This window comes from Quercus lobata, chromosome 4, assembly GCF_001633185.2.
Source record: "Quercus lobata isolate SW786 chromosome 4, ValleyOak3.0 Primary Assembly, whole genome shotgun sequence".
NCBI classification, from domain to species: domain Eukaryota; kingdom Viridiplantae; phylum Streptophyta; class Magnoliopsida; order Fagales; family Fagaceae; genus Quercus; species Quercus lobata.
In genome coordinates, this window is record NC_044907.1 from 59614260 (window position 1) to 59628459 (window position 14200).

Consider the following 14200-nt stretch of genomic DNA (forward strand, 5'->3'; position numbering starts at 1 on the left):
TTGCTTGAGCTTGGCCACCTCCCTTTTGACAGCTTTGGCGTGCTCTTTTGATGGGCGTCGAGGTGGTTGTCTTTTCGGAATAATGGTAGGATTCACATTGAGTCGATGATAGATGAAACTCGGATCTACGCCTGGGGCTTCATATGGGCTCCATGCGAACACATCGACATTTTCTCTGAGGAATTGCAGCAATCGCTCCTTCTCCTGCGAAGGCAGTTTAGCCCCAACCTGGAAAAACCTCTCCGGATCATCAGCAATAATTACCCTCTCTAAATCTTCACACTTTACCTCATCGGCTGTTCCATTTAAGGGTAATGCTGGGGCTTTTAATTGCTATAATCCATTATCGGCGGTAGCCGAGATCTTTACCTTTGGCCGATGTTGTATAGCCACTACCAGGCATTGTCGGGCTGCAACCTGACTTCCTACTATCTCTAAAACTTGGCCCCCAGATGGGTACTTCACCTTCTGATGTAGAGTAGATGAGACTGCTCCTAGGGTATGAAGCCAAGGTCTACCCATAATAGCCGTATACGAAGAGAAAACGTCCACAACGATGAAGTCCACCTCCACCACATCCATACCAGTTTGTACAGGTAATCTGATCTGGCCTTTTGGAACGACCATCCTTCCTTTAAAACTCACCAGAGGGGAACTGTAGGCTACCAAGTTCTCAGGCCTCAAACCTAGCCCCTTGTACAAATCTGGGTACATTATATCAGCAGCACTATCTTGATCAATCATCACCCTTTTTACATCGTACCCACCAATTCTCAGTGTGACCACCAGAGCATCATCATGGGGTTGTATGATTCCAACCTTGTCCTCATCCGAAAAGCTTAAAATCAGCAGGATGTCCATCCTGACTCTTTTAGACGCTTTGTTGTGCTCCTCGGTTGGAGATTGTAACATCGACAATACCCTGGAAGGACAAGATCCAGTCCTCCCTGGGGTAGCAAAAATAACATTTATTGTACCAAGGGGGAGTCTCGAAGAGGCATCCCCACGCATCTCAGAGCCTGCCTGGCCTACCCGACTACTGGAATGATGCAAGAGTTGCTTCAACTTCCCTTCTCGGACTAGCTGCTCCAAATGGTCCCATAAATTCCTGCAATCCTAAGTTGTGTGCCCATGATCCTGATGATAGTGGTAATAAAGATTCTGGTTGCGTCTCTTAAGCTCTCCTGTCATTTTGTTTGGCCATTTAAAAAATGGCTCATTCTTGATCTTCTCTAGTACCTGTTGCACCAGCTCCCGAAACACAGCATTAACCGCCTGAGTGTCAGCTGAACTTGATTGCCCAACAAAGTCTTTCCGAGGTCGGTTATTATTGTAACGGTCCGACCTGAAATCCCTCCTATCCTGAGGGATTACCTTAGCCTTTCCCTTTCCCTGCAATTGATCTTCTTCTACTCTTCTGTACTTGTCAATTCGATCCATCAATTGGTGTACACTAGTAACAGGTTTACCAGTTAGAGATTTCCTTAAATCATGCTCGACTGGAAGACCAGCCTTGAAAGTACTTATGGCCACATCATCAAGCTCTCCCTCTATCTCATTAAACATTTCCCCGTATCTGTCCGAATAAACTTTAAGAGTCTCGCCCTCTCGCATGGACATAGACAGCAAGGACCCCAAAGGCCGAGGAACCCTGCTGCAAGTAATAAAGCGAGCGCCAAAAGCCCGAGTGAGCTTTTTGAAGGACTCAATAGAGTTGGCCCTCAAACCGTTAAACCATCTCATTGCCACAGGACCCAAACTTGATGGAAAGACCTTGCACATCAAGGCTTCATCTTTGGAGTAGATAGCCATCCTTTGGCTAAAATGGCTAACGTGCTCTACCTGGGTCTGTCCGACCATCATATAGGGTGAATGTAGGCTGATGATTCTGAGGAAGAATCGCCTCCTCAATATTCCTTGTGAAGGGTGATTTGGAAACTTGGCTTAACGCTTTTTTAATGGCGTTGTTCCCCAAGCCCTTGCGAGGCGGGCTTTTGCACCTACATCGATGGCTGTGTTCCTCTTCATAGGAAAAAGTTTCACTAGGCGGAGTCCTGGATCTCTGTCTATAACTAGCTCTATCTGTCTCTTCGGATGATGGTTTGGAGCTAGGCGGGGAACGCCTTCGCCAGGCATGGCACAACTCTCTTTTCAACTCGTCAATCTCATGCTGCATGTCCCTGTCCTTCTTTGCATGGGAAACGTGACTCTTCCCACGAGAGTGACTTTTGCTGGTATGAGTTGTCCACACACTCCCCTCACGGCCCTCTCTTCGTTCGAGGCTCCGTTGTGGATTTTCATGCTGGGAACCTCTTGACTCTACTTGGTGCAGGGTAGCATCTACCTAGTGTGGTCCTGCTGCAAAGTGATGTGGACCCGCTTCCTCCATCATGAACGTTATAATTGGATTTCCTTTAATCTAAATCAAGCTCTTCCCACAGACAGCGCCAATTGTAAGGATTGAAATTGGGTTAATCCTAAAACCGGATTGGGCTCAAACTCTAACGGCCCAAACAATAAATTTGTAGAGTGTGGATAGAAGAACTAAATTTATCCCAGAAGAAAAATGATTAAACTTAACGATTCAAGATGGTTTGACACAAATAAGATTATCAAATTTTGTCCTCGGAACAAAATAAGCACTTTGTTTTATATGGTTTTCTCCAAGACAGAAATTGTATCAGAGTTCCTCTCCACTTTCAATGCATTCTTCCAGGTTATATACTGCAATCTTCGTGTCATCCTTACCACACACGTGTATGCTAGATTAGGGGGATTCCTTCCTGTCCCATCCAACACTTCTTGGAACCATCAACCAGTAGCTGTAAGGCTGCTTGATCACTGTTCAGGCATCACTTCTACATTAATGCGGCCAAAGAGTTGGTTGAGAGGCAATTAATGCAGAGGTCGCAACCTTTGAAGATATTTGTCTGCCTTTTTATCCTTATCCCTGGTCCAATGTCCTACTCTCAGCTGTGACGTAGCCCCGAAGTAAGTTCGTGATGATAAGGTACTTAGGTTATGTTTGGATTGGGCTAAAAACCCACGTCTGCGTCTGCGTTTTTCCTTTTTTTTTTTTTTTACGCATTTGTGAGACTTGCGGCTACTGTTTATGCACTATTCAATGAACAGTAGCCGCAAAGTTTGACTTTTCACACTTTTTTCAGCCAATCAGTGCACATCATGTACTGTTCACGAACCCACAAATTTCACTTTTCAGCAACTTTTTCATTAAAAATGGGTCCCACAATACTATTCACACATTTAAAAATTATTTTGCTACAGTGTTTTTCAGTTTTCAGTTTCAGTTTTCAATTTTCAGTTGTATCCAAATGAACCTTTAGATTCATCTCGGACACATGTTGCCGAGGATACTTTTGTTCTCGGACACTTATTGGACCCATCTCACATTGCCTCTACTCCTCTCTTAACTTTATTCTACTCATAACCTTATTTGGGCCTCCTCGGATGGTTCAACATCCTCAGATAGGGCCATAGGCCCAGTTAGTACCGCTTTTAACAATACTTCCTGAGTAACTGGCCCCCACAATTATTATGTGTGAAGTAAAATAAATAATTAAAAAATAAAAAAGTTGATATTTTATTAAAATAAAGTACATAATTGATAATCAGATGTGAGTATTTTGAAAAATAGTTAATTAAAAAAATGAAAAATTAGGGTTTGAAATCATGTTGCCAACCTTGGACTTTGTGGACCATTAGTTGGCAAATTCGCTACACTTGCACTTTCAATTTTTCATTAGCTCAAGCAATGTCAAGATTACCAATTTTTTTAATAACATTTTTCATAATTTGTTAAGTAATAATTTATGGTTGGAGTAACCACCAAGGGTGACCGTCGTTATTGGGCTTACACCCAAGTAGTTTGGGGAGTGGATGTCCCATATTCAAATCCTTCACACCGATTCCATTTCTTGTCGGCCTAGACCTAATATTTAGGACACAACTATGGTAATGTCCAAGTAGGAAGATACAAAGAGAAGAAGAGAAAGTGATTGAGAATGTTTTTTTTTTTTTTTCATTTTGTTGAGGACCAAAATTTCATAAAAAAACTCATTCCATGAAAAGTAAGGAAGGACCATGGGTCTTAACAAAAGAATGCCCAATTCATGAAGTTAAGAAGGACCATTAAGCCTTAAAGTCCCAAAAAGAAGGAAAAATAAAGGAATAATAATAATAATAATATAGAAAAAAGAAGAGGATCCCGGTCAGGCTAGAGGATATGTAGCAAGAAGAAGGATCCCAGTCAGACCAGAGGCTATGCAGCAAGATGTATGTTCATATTTCCAACAAAAGCAATTAAAAAATCCAGCAAAACCAGGTATTATCTTTGTAACCCATGGTCCAAGCTCGTGGGATCCTGAGTGGATAGTAAGGGAGAAATGGTTTGATCGGTAAGGGAATGATTTCTGGTGAAAGGAGGATCCTGAGAGTTTCCCTTGGTTCATATATTTGCTTGAAATGCATGAACCAATGGAGAACTCAGTTCCCCCATCTGCATGACACCTCCCCACAATTTCCTCTCAATTGTCATTTTCAACAAAGTTGTCACAGTACACTGAGCAGTCCACCCACTGTTTTGACTTTCTAAGAAGGAATCTTTCACTTATAGCTAAAGCTAAATGCCCCTTTTGAGTTATAATTGCCTAAATAAGCTAAACCTCTCCCCAATGCACCTTTTCAGGTTCCAGAGGACATGGTTTTACCCAGCAGACCTAGGACGTTCTCGCCCGAGGTACCAAACCATGTCCACTATAAAAGGAACACTAAGGTGTTATTACATATGTGTTTCATGTGTTAGGATATATGTGTTTCACATATTAGTATTGAAGTCACTATTTTATATAATTGGCTAATCCTTTAACAAAACGCACTTTACTTGTATTTGGGTAGATTTAGGATGTGTTTAATACTTCAAAGAACAAGAGTTCAAGTCTAGTATTGAAGTCATATAAATCTGTCCAAGAAACAAGTGAAGAAGTGTTGATTTTTTTAAAACTCGATAGCTGCTTAACACCTCTCAACAGCTAGGCTATCTATCGAGCTCTTTAGCTTCTTTTTATCGCAATCTCGATACCTCTCGTTAGCTAGGTCGATCGATCGAGCAACTTTCTGTCCCCTTGATAGCTCTCGATAGCTCGCAATAGATAGGCTCAATAGCTTCTCGACACCTCTCGATCGATCAAGAATTACGAAATTCAGATTTCCAGATCTGATTTTCAGCCCATGCTTATGTATTTGTGTAGGGTTTCTTTTCTCACAACTCTAGACATATATAAGGCTTATTTTAGAGGCTGTCACATAAGAGAATACAAGGAGAACATATGCAAAAGGTGACCGATGCCTTATTCTCTCTTAAAGAAGCTACTGCAGCTTTACACCTTAGGGTTTTGTAACCAAGTGCTTCTTGATCTTCATTGTTGATGAAGTGAAGAAATTTGTAGTCAACAATCTTTTTCAAGTTGGTGTGTTAGTCACGTACTAGGAGTCGTGCATCATTGGTTAATCACGCACTTGGATCCGTGCAAAAAGGTTGGCGTTCATATATTAAAGAGTTCAGATATTCTGAAGCGGTAGAAGGTTTCTGCTGTAAGTTTATCAACGGGGATTGTAGAGTCTAGGGGCAAAAGTTTTGTACTAGATCTGAAACTTCTCTTAACTATAGTGATTGCTTTTTGGGAAGGTTTCCCCCCAAGTTTTTTACTGTGAAACTAGTTTGTTTCATTGGTTTTCCTGAGTCATCATATCTTGTCTTATTTACTTTTCCGCTGTGCGTGATATTGACATGATATTGATGTTTGTTTGTTTTAATAAGTTTTATTCATAATAAATCTAATTAATAACTTGGATTTAAAACTTGTTAATTCTATCAACCAGGGTTTAAATTTCCCAACATAAGGCATAGTAGCAAGGGGGGAGAAAAATGGAGATTTAGAGAGATAGTTCAGAGGTTCAAAAGATATATTCTTAGAGTTTTAATATCCCAGCAAGGAAAAGAAAGAAAGAAACAAAATAAGAGAGCCAACGTGAAGGAATTTGTCCCATATCCTTGAGATCATTCAAAATATCACTTAGCCTCCAAAGAAACATATGCCAAAACATGCACACATCAAATATCACTCTCTCTCGCAAAAATCCTCCTCACCTAACTATCTTGGAAGGCAATGCCCAAGCAAAGCCACTTGGACTTGAGTTCCAAATCCCACAAGTCTTGTGCAAAAGCATTAAGTTTGCGAGAATTAAGGCCGGGATCCTCGTGGCTAAATCATTCTCATGAAATTCATTTACATATATGTATATGTATTAAAATGTATATCCTCATCTAAGAAACTAACAATTATTTGAAGATATGTGTATTGTATAGTTGTTCTTGTGCAGGACCTATAGAGGTAAAGGGAAAAGACAAAACTTCATTGCATAATAAGCATGGAAAAAGATTATATAGTTCAGAGAATTAGCATTCTAGGATTACAGGCCTAGTACGTCCGTGGTAGCACAACAGTACGCCAGGGGTACCAAGTGAAGGACCTCTTTTAAATGTTTACACAATAAAAGATAAACCTTAAATATTCTATTTCAATCTCTTTCTCATTGTGAATATTATGAATAATTATTTTACTTGTTTTGTAAGAGTAAAAGGTCATTTTATGATGCTAAAACATTTATAATGGTATTTTATTACTTAGGAGGAATCGTATTTTTGCCTTAAGGAGCTTTATGTGACTTGCACATAACTTGGTTCATAATCAGCCCCCATTTAGCTGCAGTGAACCAAGCCCAGTCCACCAAATAACAATTAAAGGGTTCAAGATTCTTGTTTCTAATTGGGCCTGGGTACTGTCCAAAAAAGGACCCACACACATTTAGACATTGATGTGGAATTTTTTAATGTCAATTAAAATTTATTATTATTACTTTTGTAATCACATAAGCATTTAAGTGTGCCACGTAGGCCTTTTTCATAAGTGAGTTGACATTATAGAGTAAATTGATTGCTTTGAAAAAGTGTAGACCAAATTACAAATGAGAGGCAAATGGTAATTTTGCCTATACTCAAACTAATTAGCAAAGCGTGCAATGCACGTAAAAATTTAAAATGTATAATTTTATATTAAAAAAATGATTTTTTCTCTCTTTTGTTTTTTATATAAATATGAAATTTGATAATTATGATAGTTATTATGATTATGTTTGTATATGAAATATTAAATATGAAATTTGATCATCATTATTGTTATTAATAGGTATTTATTATTATTTTGTAGAATCAAAATAGGTATTTATTATGATTGTGTTTTTATTTGAAACTGTCAAATATGTAAGTATGGTTATTAATAGATTTTTATTATAGTTGTATTTTTTTTTTATGTGATATTATAGTTGTATATGTATAGGGAAGTATGGAACTATTAATTCTAATATTTTTTTAAAAAAGTATATGATGTGTAAATATTCTAATTGAATATTTAACACTACAACAAAATGTATTTTCAATGACAAATTTTAGCGAAGAAAATTTTTTTGTCACAAAAAGGTACCATATAGTGACGAAATTTATATTTTGTCACTTTTATAAAAAAAATTAGTAACTTTTAGTGACGAAAATTAAATTTCGTCACTATATGTTGTGTTGAACTAAAGACGCCAAACAAAAATATAGGTGCCAAACTAAATTCATCTATAGTGACGAATTATTTTGTCACTAAAAGTTTAAGTTTTTTGTGACGAAAACTTTCGTCACTAAAGGTGTTGCTAAGAACACTATTAGTGACAAAACTAATTTCGTCACTAAATGTGACAAATAGTGACAAAAATAAGTCGTCACTAAAAGTAGGAACATAATATTAGATGGGGGTATTAGTGACAAATCCTAATTTTTGTGGCTAAAGGTACCCTATAGTGACGACATACAAGTCGTCACTAAAATGTATAACAACTAAAAATACTCAGCTTCATTTTTTTTTTTTTTTTGGTTGAGAAACAAACAAACACATAAGGGAAAGGGAATGAGTTTCTAGTACAAAGACATGCCACAAACTCCATTCAAAAGTTATGATATATAGAATATAATTTAAACTCAATTAAAAAAATATGTATTGAAAAAATGATATGTAAAATTGTGAGGATTCAAAAGTTTATGTAGTAAAATATCATGAGATCAACTAAAAGTTTAAATGTAAAATACTATTAAATTCTTATAGTTAAAAGAAGCCAAGAGCCTTGTATGACTTTGTAGTGATCATTTTGATAGTTATTACTACTAGTCTTTTATTATTAGTGTGTTTGTATATAAAATATTAAGTATGAAATTTGATAATTATTGTAGTCATTAATAGGTATTTATTATGATTATGTTTTATGTGAAAATATTAAATATGTAATTATGGTAATTATCAATAGCTATTTATTATGGTTGTATTTCTATATGGAACTATTTATTCTAATATTTATAGAAATATGATGTGTTAAAATTCTAATTGACTATTTAAACATAAAATAGAATCTAAACTCAATTTATATATTAAAAAAATAGATATACAATTTTTTTTTTTAGGGAAAAAACATTGCTTGAACTTTTTATTAATGAACTGCTAAATCAACCAAAACAAACATATCAAGATTCAGTAGAACATACTCCATCTAGACTAACAAAAGAAAAGAAAGTCTTGCTCTCTGAATTAAGACATGTGCAACCGCATTTCCTTGCTGAAGAGTGTGAGAGAAAGAGAAACTCCTAAGGGAGCTAGCATGAAACAAAGTTTCTTGTACTAAATGACCAAATGAGGAAGAAAATAAAGTACGCCGTTGAAGAGCCTTCATTATTGTTTTTGAATCTCCTTTAAAGAGTGGTTGATGTATACCAATTTCAGTGGCAAAAATTACAGCTCGCCTTGCCGTTAACATTTCCAACAGCTCTCTATTGCATGGTTTCCCAACCTTTTCGGCCAAAGCAGCTATGACCTATCCAGATGAGTTACGCACCACAACTCCGATCCCTGCCTCCTCACTTTCATTAAACATTGCTCCATCAAAGTTTATTTTATACTCACCCAGTTTTGGAGGCATCCATCTTTGTTGTCGTCTCGATTTTGTCGGTTTTTTGCTAAAAGGATAGTCACGGCTCTGCTGGAAAATCTGCAGAAATTTGCAGGTTGCATCTCTGATCATCCCCAACACAACTGTGTGCTCCCCAAGTCTGGTCTTGTTTCGGTGAAGCCATATATGCCACGCTGTTGTAGCAAACAACTCCATCACTTGAGGGCGCGACATGAGGCGACCCACCAGATCCAAGAAGTCCCCCTGAGCTGCTTCAAACTGATTTACCCAACTGAAATCATTGCACCAGACAAGCTTCATTGCCTCACAGCTCCATAGTGCATGCATTGTAGTTTCTTCGCACCATCCACACCTATGACAAATCGAGTCCGTCACGATTTTCCTTTTGTGCAAATTTGCTTTGGTTGGCAAACAGTTTGTACAAGCCCTCCACAGAAAGTGTTTAATCTTCCCTGGTACTTTAAGCTTCCAAATTCTAGACCATAAGTCCCTTGTTGTTGCCGAGTTTGAAACCGAACCCTCAACCAAAGCTTTCTTCCTCACAGATGGCCTTGTACCCTGACTTCACCGTGTACACACCTTCCTTTTCAAATGCCCAGTAATGATGCCAAAAATTGTCAGTAAGTCGCATAGTCCTCACGTGCTTAAGACGACACCTGTGAAACAAAAACAAAGAAAACCCTAGGAGAGTACCGGTGTGGTATTGGCCAAAGCCCCTCCGAATGTTAAGTTAGAGAACTTTTCACAACTCTAGAGTGCCAGAGCTGGGAGAATTATACGTACCTTGTTTTCTGAGGGCTTTGGGTTTTTATAGTGGTGTAGAGCCGACCTCCGTTTCTTGTGTAGGAAGGTGTTTCCTTACGAGAAAGATTATCATAAATACGCATATATTGCAGGATCCTTCTCATGTTGGGATTCTATTTGGCTAGGGTTAATCATGGGACGTAAGTTGTTTCCATTTAGGATTCCTTGGAGGCCACTTAAGCCATGTGGATACCACGTGATCTTGAGATCTGTCCACTTTTGTCCGTGTATTTCGGATTCGTCCATGTAGAGAAACTAACCGTCCACTTAATCTAGTACTGTCAGGTCTATTAAAATGGATCCATCACCCAGTATAGGAAATTAGCTTGGGGAGATACACATAGAGGAATGGACCTAATCTGCTGTGCTTCAAAGGGAATGAAGCATGAATCAAGCATTTGGTCGTTCCACCCACCTACCTCAAAATCAATCAACTCTGCCACTCTAGCCTCACTGTCCAGAACCGATGGAATGGGTGTGACAGTACTTCTAAATAGCCAGCAGTCCTTAAAAATCTGAATGCTTTCACCATCACCCACTATCCATTTTGCACCCAATAGAATGACCTTTCGTGCCTTCAAAATGCTTTTCCAAGCAAAAGAACCCGATGATTGTTTGGCCTAAAAAATGGTACCATTGGGAAAGTATTTTGCCTTGAAAACACGATAAAATAATGAATTTTTATCATGAACAAGTCGCCACACCTATTTTGCCAACATTGCGTCATTGAACTTCGCCAAATCTTTAAAACCCAACTCTTCTTCCTTCTATGGCTTGCAAAGTGTCTCCCAATTTTTCCAATGGATTTTTCTACGCTCTCGTCATTGCCCCCACCAAAATTTATGAATTAACATCTCAATGTCCCGACAAAGTCCCAAGGGTAATTTAAAGCACCCCATCACAAAAGTAGGAATGGCTTGCACCACCGCCTTCAAAAGCACTTCTTTTCTCGCTTGAAAAAGTAGTTTTTCTTTCCACTCTTGCAATTGTCCCCACACTTTATCTTTTATGTAATTCAAACTTGCCCTTTTTTTCTTCCCCACCACTGCTGGCAACCCCAAATATTTCTCATATTTTTTTATCTCCGAAACACCAAGAAGGTCTTTTATTGCATTTTTTGTAGTCTCGGTCACAGATTTGCTAAAAAAGAGGGTTGTCTTGCCAGTATTTATTTGCTGACCCGAAACTTTTTTGTTTACTTTCAAAATATTTTGGATGGTATTTATCTCCTCAATTTTTGCTCTACAAAATAAGAGGCTATCATTTGCAAAAAACAAGTGAGAAATTTTTGGTCCCCCCCCTACAAAGAGAATAACCCTGCATTATTCCTTCATTTACAGCATCTTGTATCAACCCATTTAGCCCTTCCAAACACAATAAAAAGAGATATGGGGATAGAGGGTCCCCTTGTCTCAAACCCCTTGTTGGTACAATATGCCCCCTTGGCTCCCCATTTACCAAAATAGAGAAAGAAACAGAGCTAACACACTCATAGATCCACCGAATCCATTTTTCATGAAACCCCATTTTTCCATAATTTTTACCAAGAATATCCAGTCCACCCTATCGTAAGCCTTACTCATATCTAATTTCATAGTCATGAATCTCGAATTTCCCTTTTTTTTTTTCTTTTTTTTTTTTTTTTCATGTGATGTAAAGTTTCAAAGGCCACTAATATATTATCTGAGATGGCTTTGTCAATTTGAAAGGCACTTTGAGACTCAGAAATAATTGGTGGCAAGACTTTTTTAAACCTATTTGGTAGCACCTTTGAAATAATTTTATATAAAACATTACAGAAGGCTATAGGTCGAAAATCAGAAACTTTCTCAGGACTTTTAACTTTAGGAATGAGAGTAATGTAGGTATGGTTCAAACTTGTGGGAATTTTCCCAGTGTTCAATCAATCCAGCACTACATCTGTAACTTTCGCTCCAATGCTTTGCCAATAGTGCTCGTAAAATATTGGTAGCATTCCAGCAGGGCCTGGAGCTTTCAGTGGAGTCATCTGCTGTATGCCTGTTCAACTTCATCTATTGTAAAGTCACCAATGAGCCCATTGTTCATATCCTCTGTTACAACTTGATCAGTATGTTGTATAACATCCTCCACCTTACTTGGGTTTGATGAAGTAAACAAATCCCGATAGTAAGTCTCCAATAAACCAGCCACATTATCATCTCCCACACACATGACACCATTTGAATCTTTTAAGCCCATGATACGATTCCTCCTAAATCTTTGCAAGACTTTGTTATGAAAGTACCTTGAATTTTTATCACCTGATTTCATCCAATGGACTTTTGACTGTTGTTGCCACATTTTTTCCTCCTTCACCAACAACTCCCCTAATTCATTTTTTAGCCTTACCAACTCCAACATGGCAGCCTCACTTCCCATCAAGGCCACCACTTCTACCTCCCTCATTCTCCACTTAATCTCAGTTGTTTCCCACATGATGTTGCTGAAACACCTTTTACTCCACCATTTTAATTTTTCTTGGCACTTTCCCACTTTTCCTATCACCCTACTCACCGATGAAACCCCTTCCCCTTCACCCCACGCCAAAGCCACTGTATCATGACGCCCCTCATCTTCCAGCCACATTTGTTCAAACCACCAAGGTTTGTGTTAGCCTCCTTAATATACCACCAGAATCAATTAACAAAGCTTTATGATCCGATGAACCACAATCTAAAATTCGGACCTTGGTTGCCGGATATTTATCAAGCCAATCAACTGTTCCTACTGCCCTATCTAGCCTCTCCCAAACAACATCACCATTAGCTAACTATTTGAACCATGTGAATTTACTCCCCACAAAACCCAAATCCATAAGACCACCCTCATCCAACACATCACGAAAATTTTTCATCTGATTGTATGACCTAAATCTCCCACCTAATTTTTCATTTGATTTTGTAATCTCGTTAAAATCCCCTGCACATAACCATGGTGCCGAAAATCTGCCCACCAAACTCCTCACAAGGTTCCATGAATCCATCCTCCTATGTGTTGCTAGCTCCCCATAAAATCCTGTAAACTTCCACTTGTCCTCCCTTTGTTTATCAAAACATGAATATGGTTTAATGAAGAAGACTCCACATCTAGCTCAACTCCCCTTTTCCAAAAAAGGCCAAAACCACCACCCAAATTAACCTTTGACACACCAAAATAATTACCCATCTGCAATCTGTCCCTTATTTCTCCTAGCCTAGCTTCTGTTAGCCATATTTCGGCTAAGAACACGACTAAGGGATCATGTGCTCGGACCATATTTCCAAGCTCTTGAACTGTCTGCTAGTTTCCAAGCCTTTGATAGTTCCAACACAAAATACTCATTGTGATTGGCGGTGCTGGGACCCAGCCTCCACCATCTCATTTGTTCCAACATCATTCTTCGAAACCATTTGCTTTTTCTTTGGTAACGCTGAATGAGTTTCTTCCTCAGACAAAACCCGTTTTTGCCCCACCCTAACATCCTTTGCCTGAGTTGCTTCCACCTTCTTTTTTTTTTTTTTTTTTTTCCTTGACCAGGTAGCGGGTTTGTATGTGTTGGTCTGGGAATTTGATTCTGCCACGGTACTAACCCCCTTTGGACTTCCTGATTTTTTTGCCACCTCATAGAAATCCTGTTTGAGTTCAACCTCTCCCTTGTTTCATGTTTGAGGTATCGTGATAGAGTTAGAGTCCATCTGTTTAAAACTAGTCACGTGCTCATCACACTTTTTTTAATTCTGTGTCCAACTCTTTTATGCGCCTTATAAACAATTCATTAGGGCAAGCACATGAGATATCTTTGTCTAGATACATCCGAGGGAATGGGCAAAATAGCTGTTAATAGGAATTCAAAGTAGTAAGTTAGGCAACGTTTCAAAGTTTTAACAAAAATAGCATCTCAAGTTTTAGAAACTCGAGATCCATATTAAAACCTGAGTTTTATAAACTCGCTTTGTGAGTGTTTGGCTGGACTATTTGGATTGAAAATGCCACATAAATCTTGAGTCTTTAAGACTCGAGTTCCATGCAAAAAAAATTTCCCCTATAGTGGTGTTTTTAGGTCCTATAGTGACGTTTTAAAGCCCTATAGTGGCGTTTTTAGGTCCTATAGTGACGTTTTAAAGCCCTATAGCGGCGTTTTCCCACAAAATATTTTTTATGAGTGTGATACCAGGTTCTAGGAGCCTTATAGTGGCGTTTTTAAGCCCTATAGTGACGTTTTAAAGCCCTATAGCAGCGTTTTTATGCAATTTATAGAAATCGAGTCTTTAAAACTCGATTTCCACGTGGATTTTTTTCCACATCAGACCTATCCGCT

The 14200-nt window shown here is 38.4% G+C and overlaps 1 protein-coding gene across 1 annotated transcript; it reads right to left on the reverse strand.

Moving 5' to 3' along the window:
• Window positions 1–1116: 1116 nt before the first annotated feature.
• Window positions 1117–1812, reverse strand: LOC115985510. Its single transcript, XM_031108448.1, has one exon. It carries the CDS (start codon window positions 1810–1812, stop codon window positions 1117–1119), a length of 696 nt encoding a protein of 231 aa, XP_030964308.1.
• Window positions 1813–14200: the final 12388 nt, after the last annotated feature.

Coding starts and splice junctions, on each gene's coding strand:
- LOC115985510 (XM_031108448.1), bottom strand. CDS start 1,812: ATGGCTATCTACTCCAAAGATGAAGCCTTGATGTGCAAGGTCTTTCCA.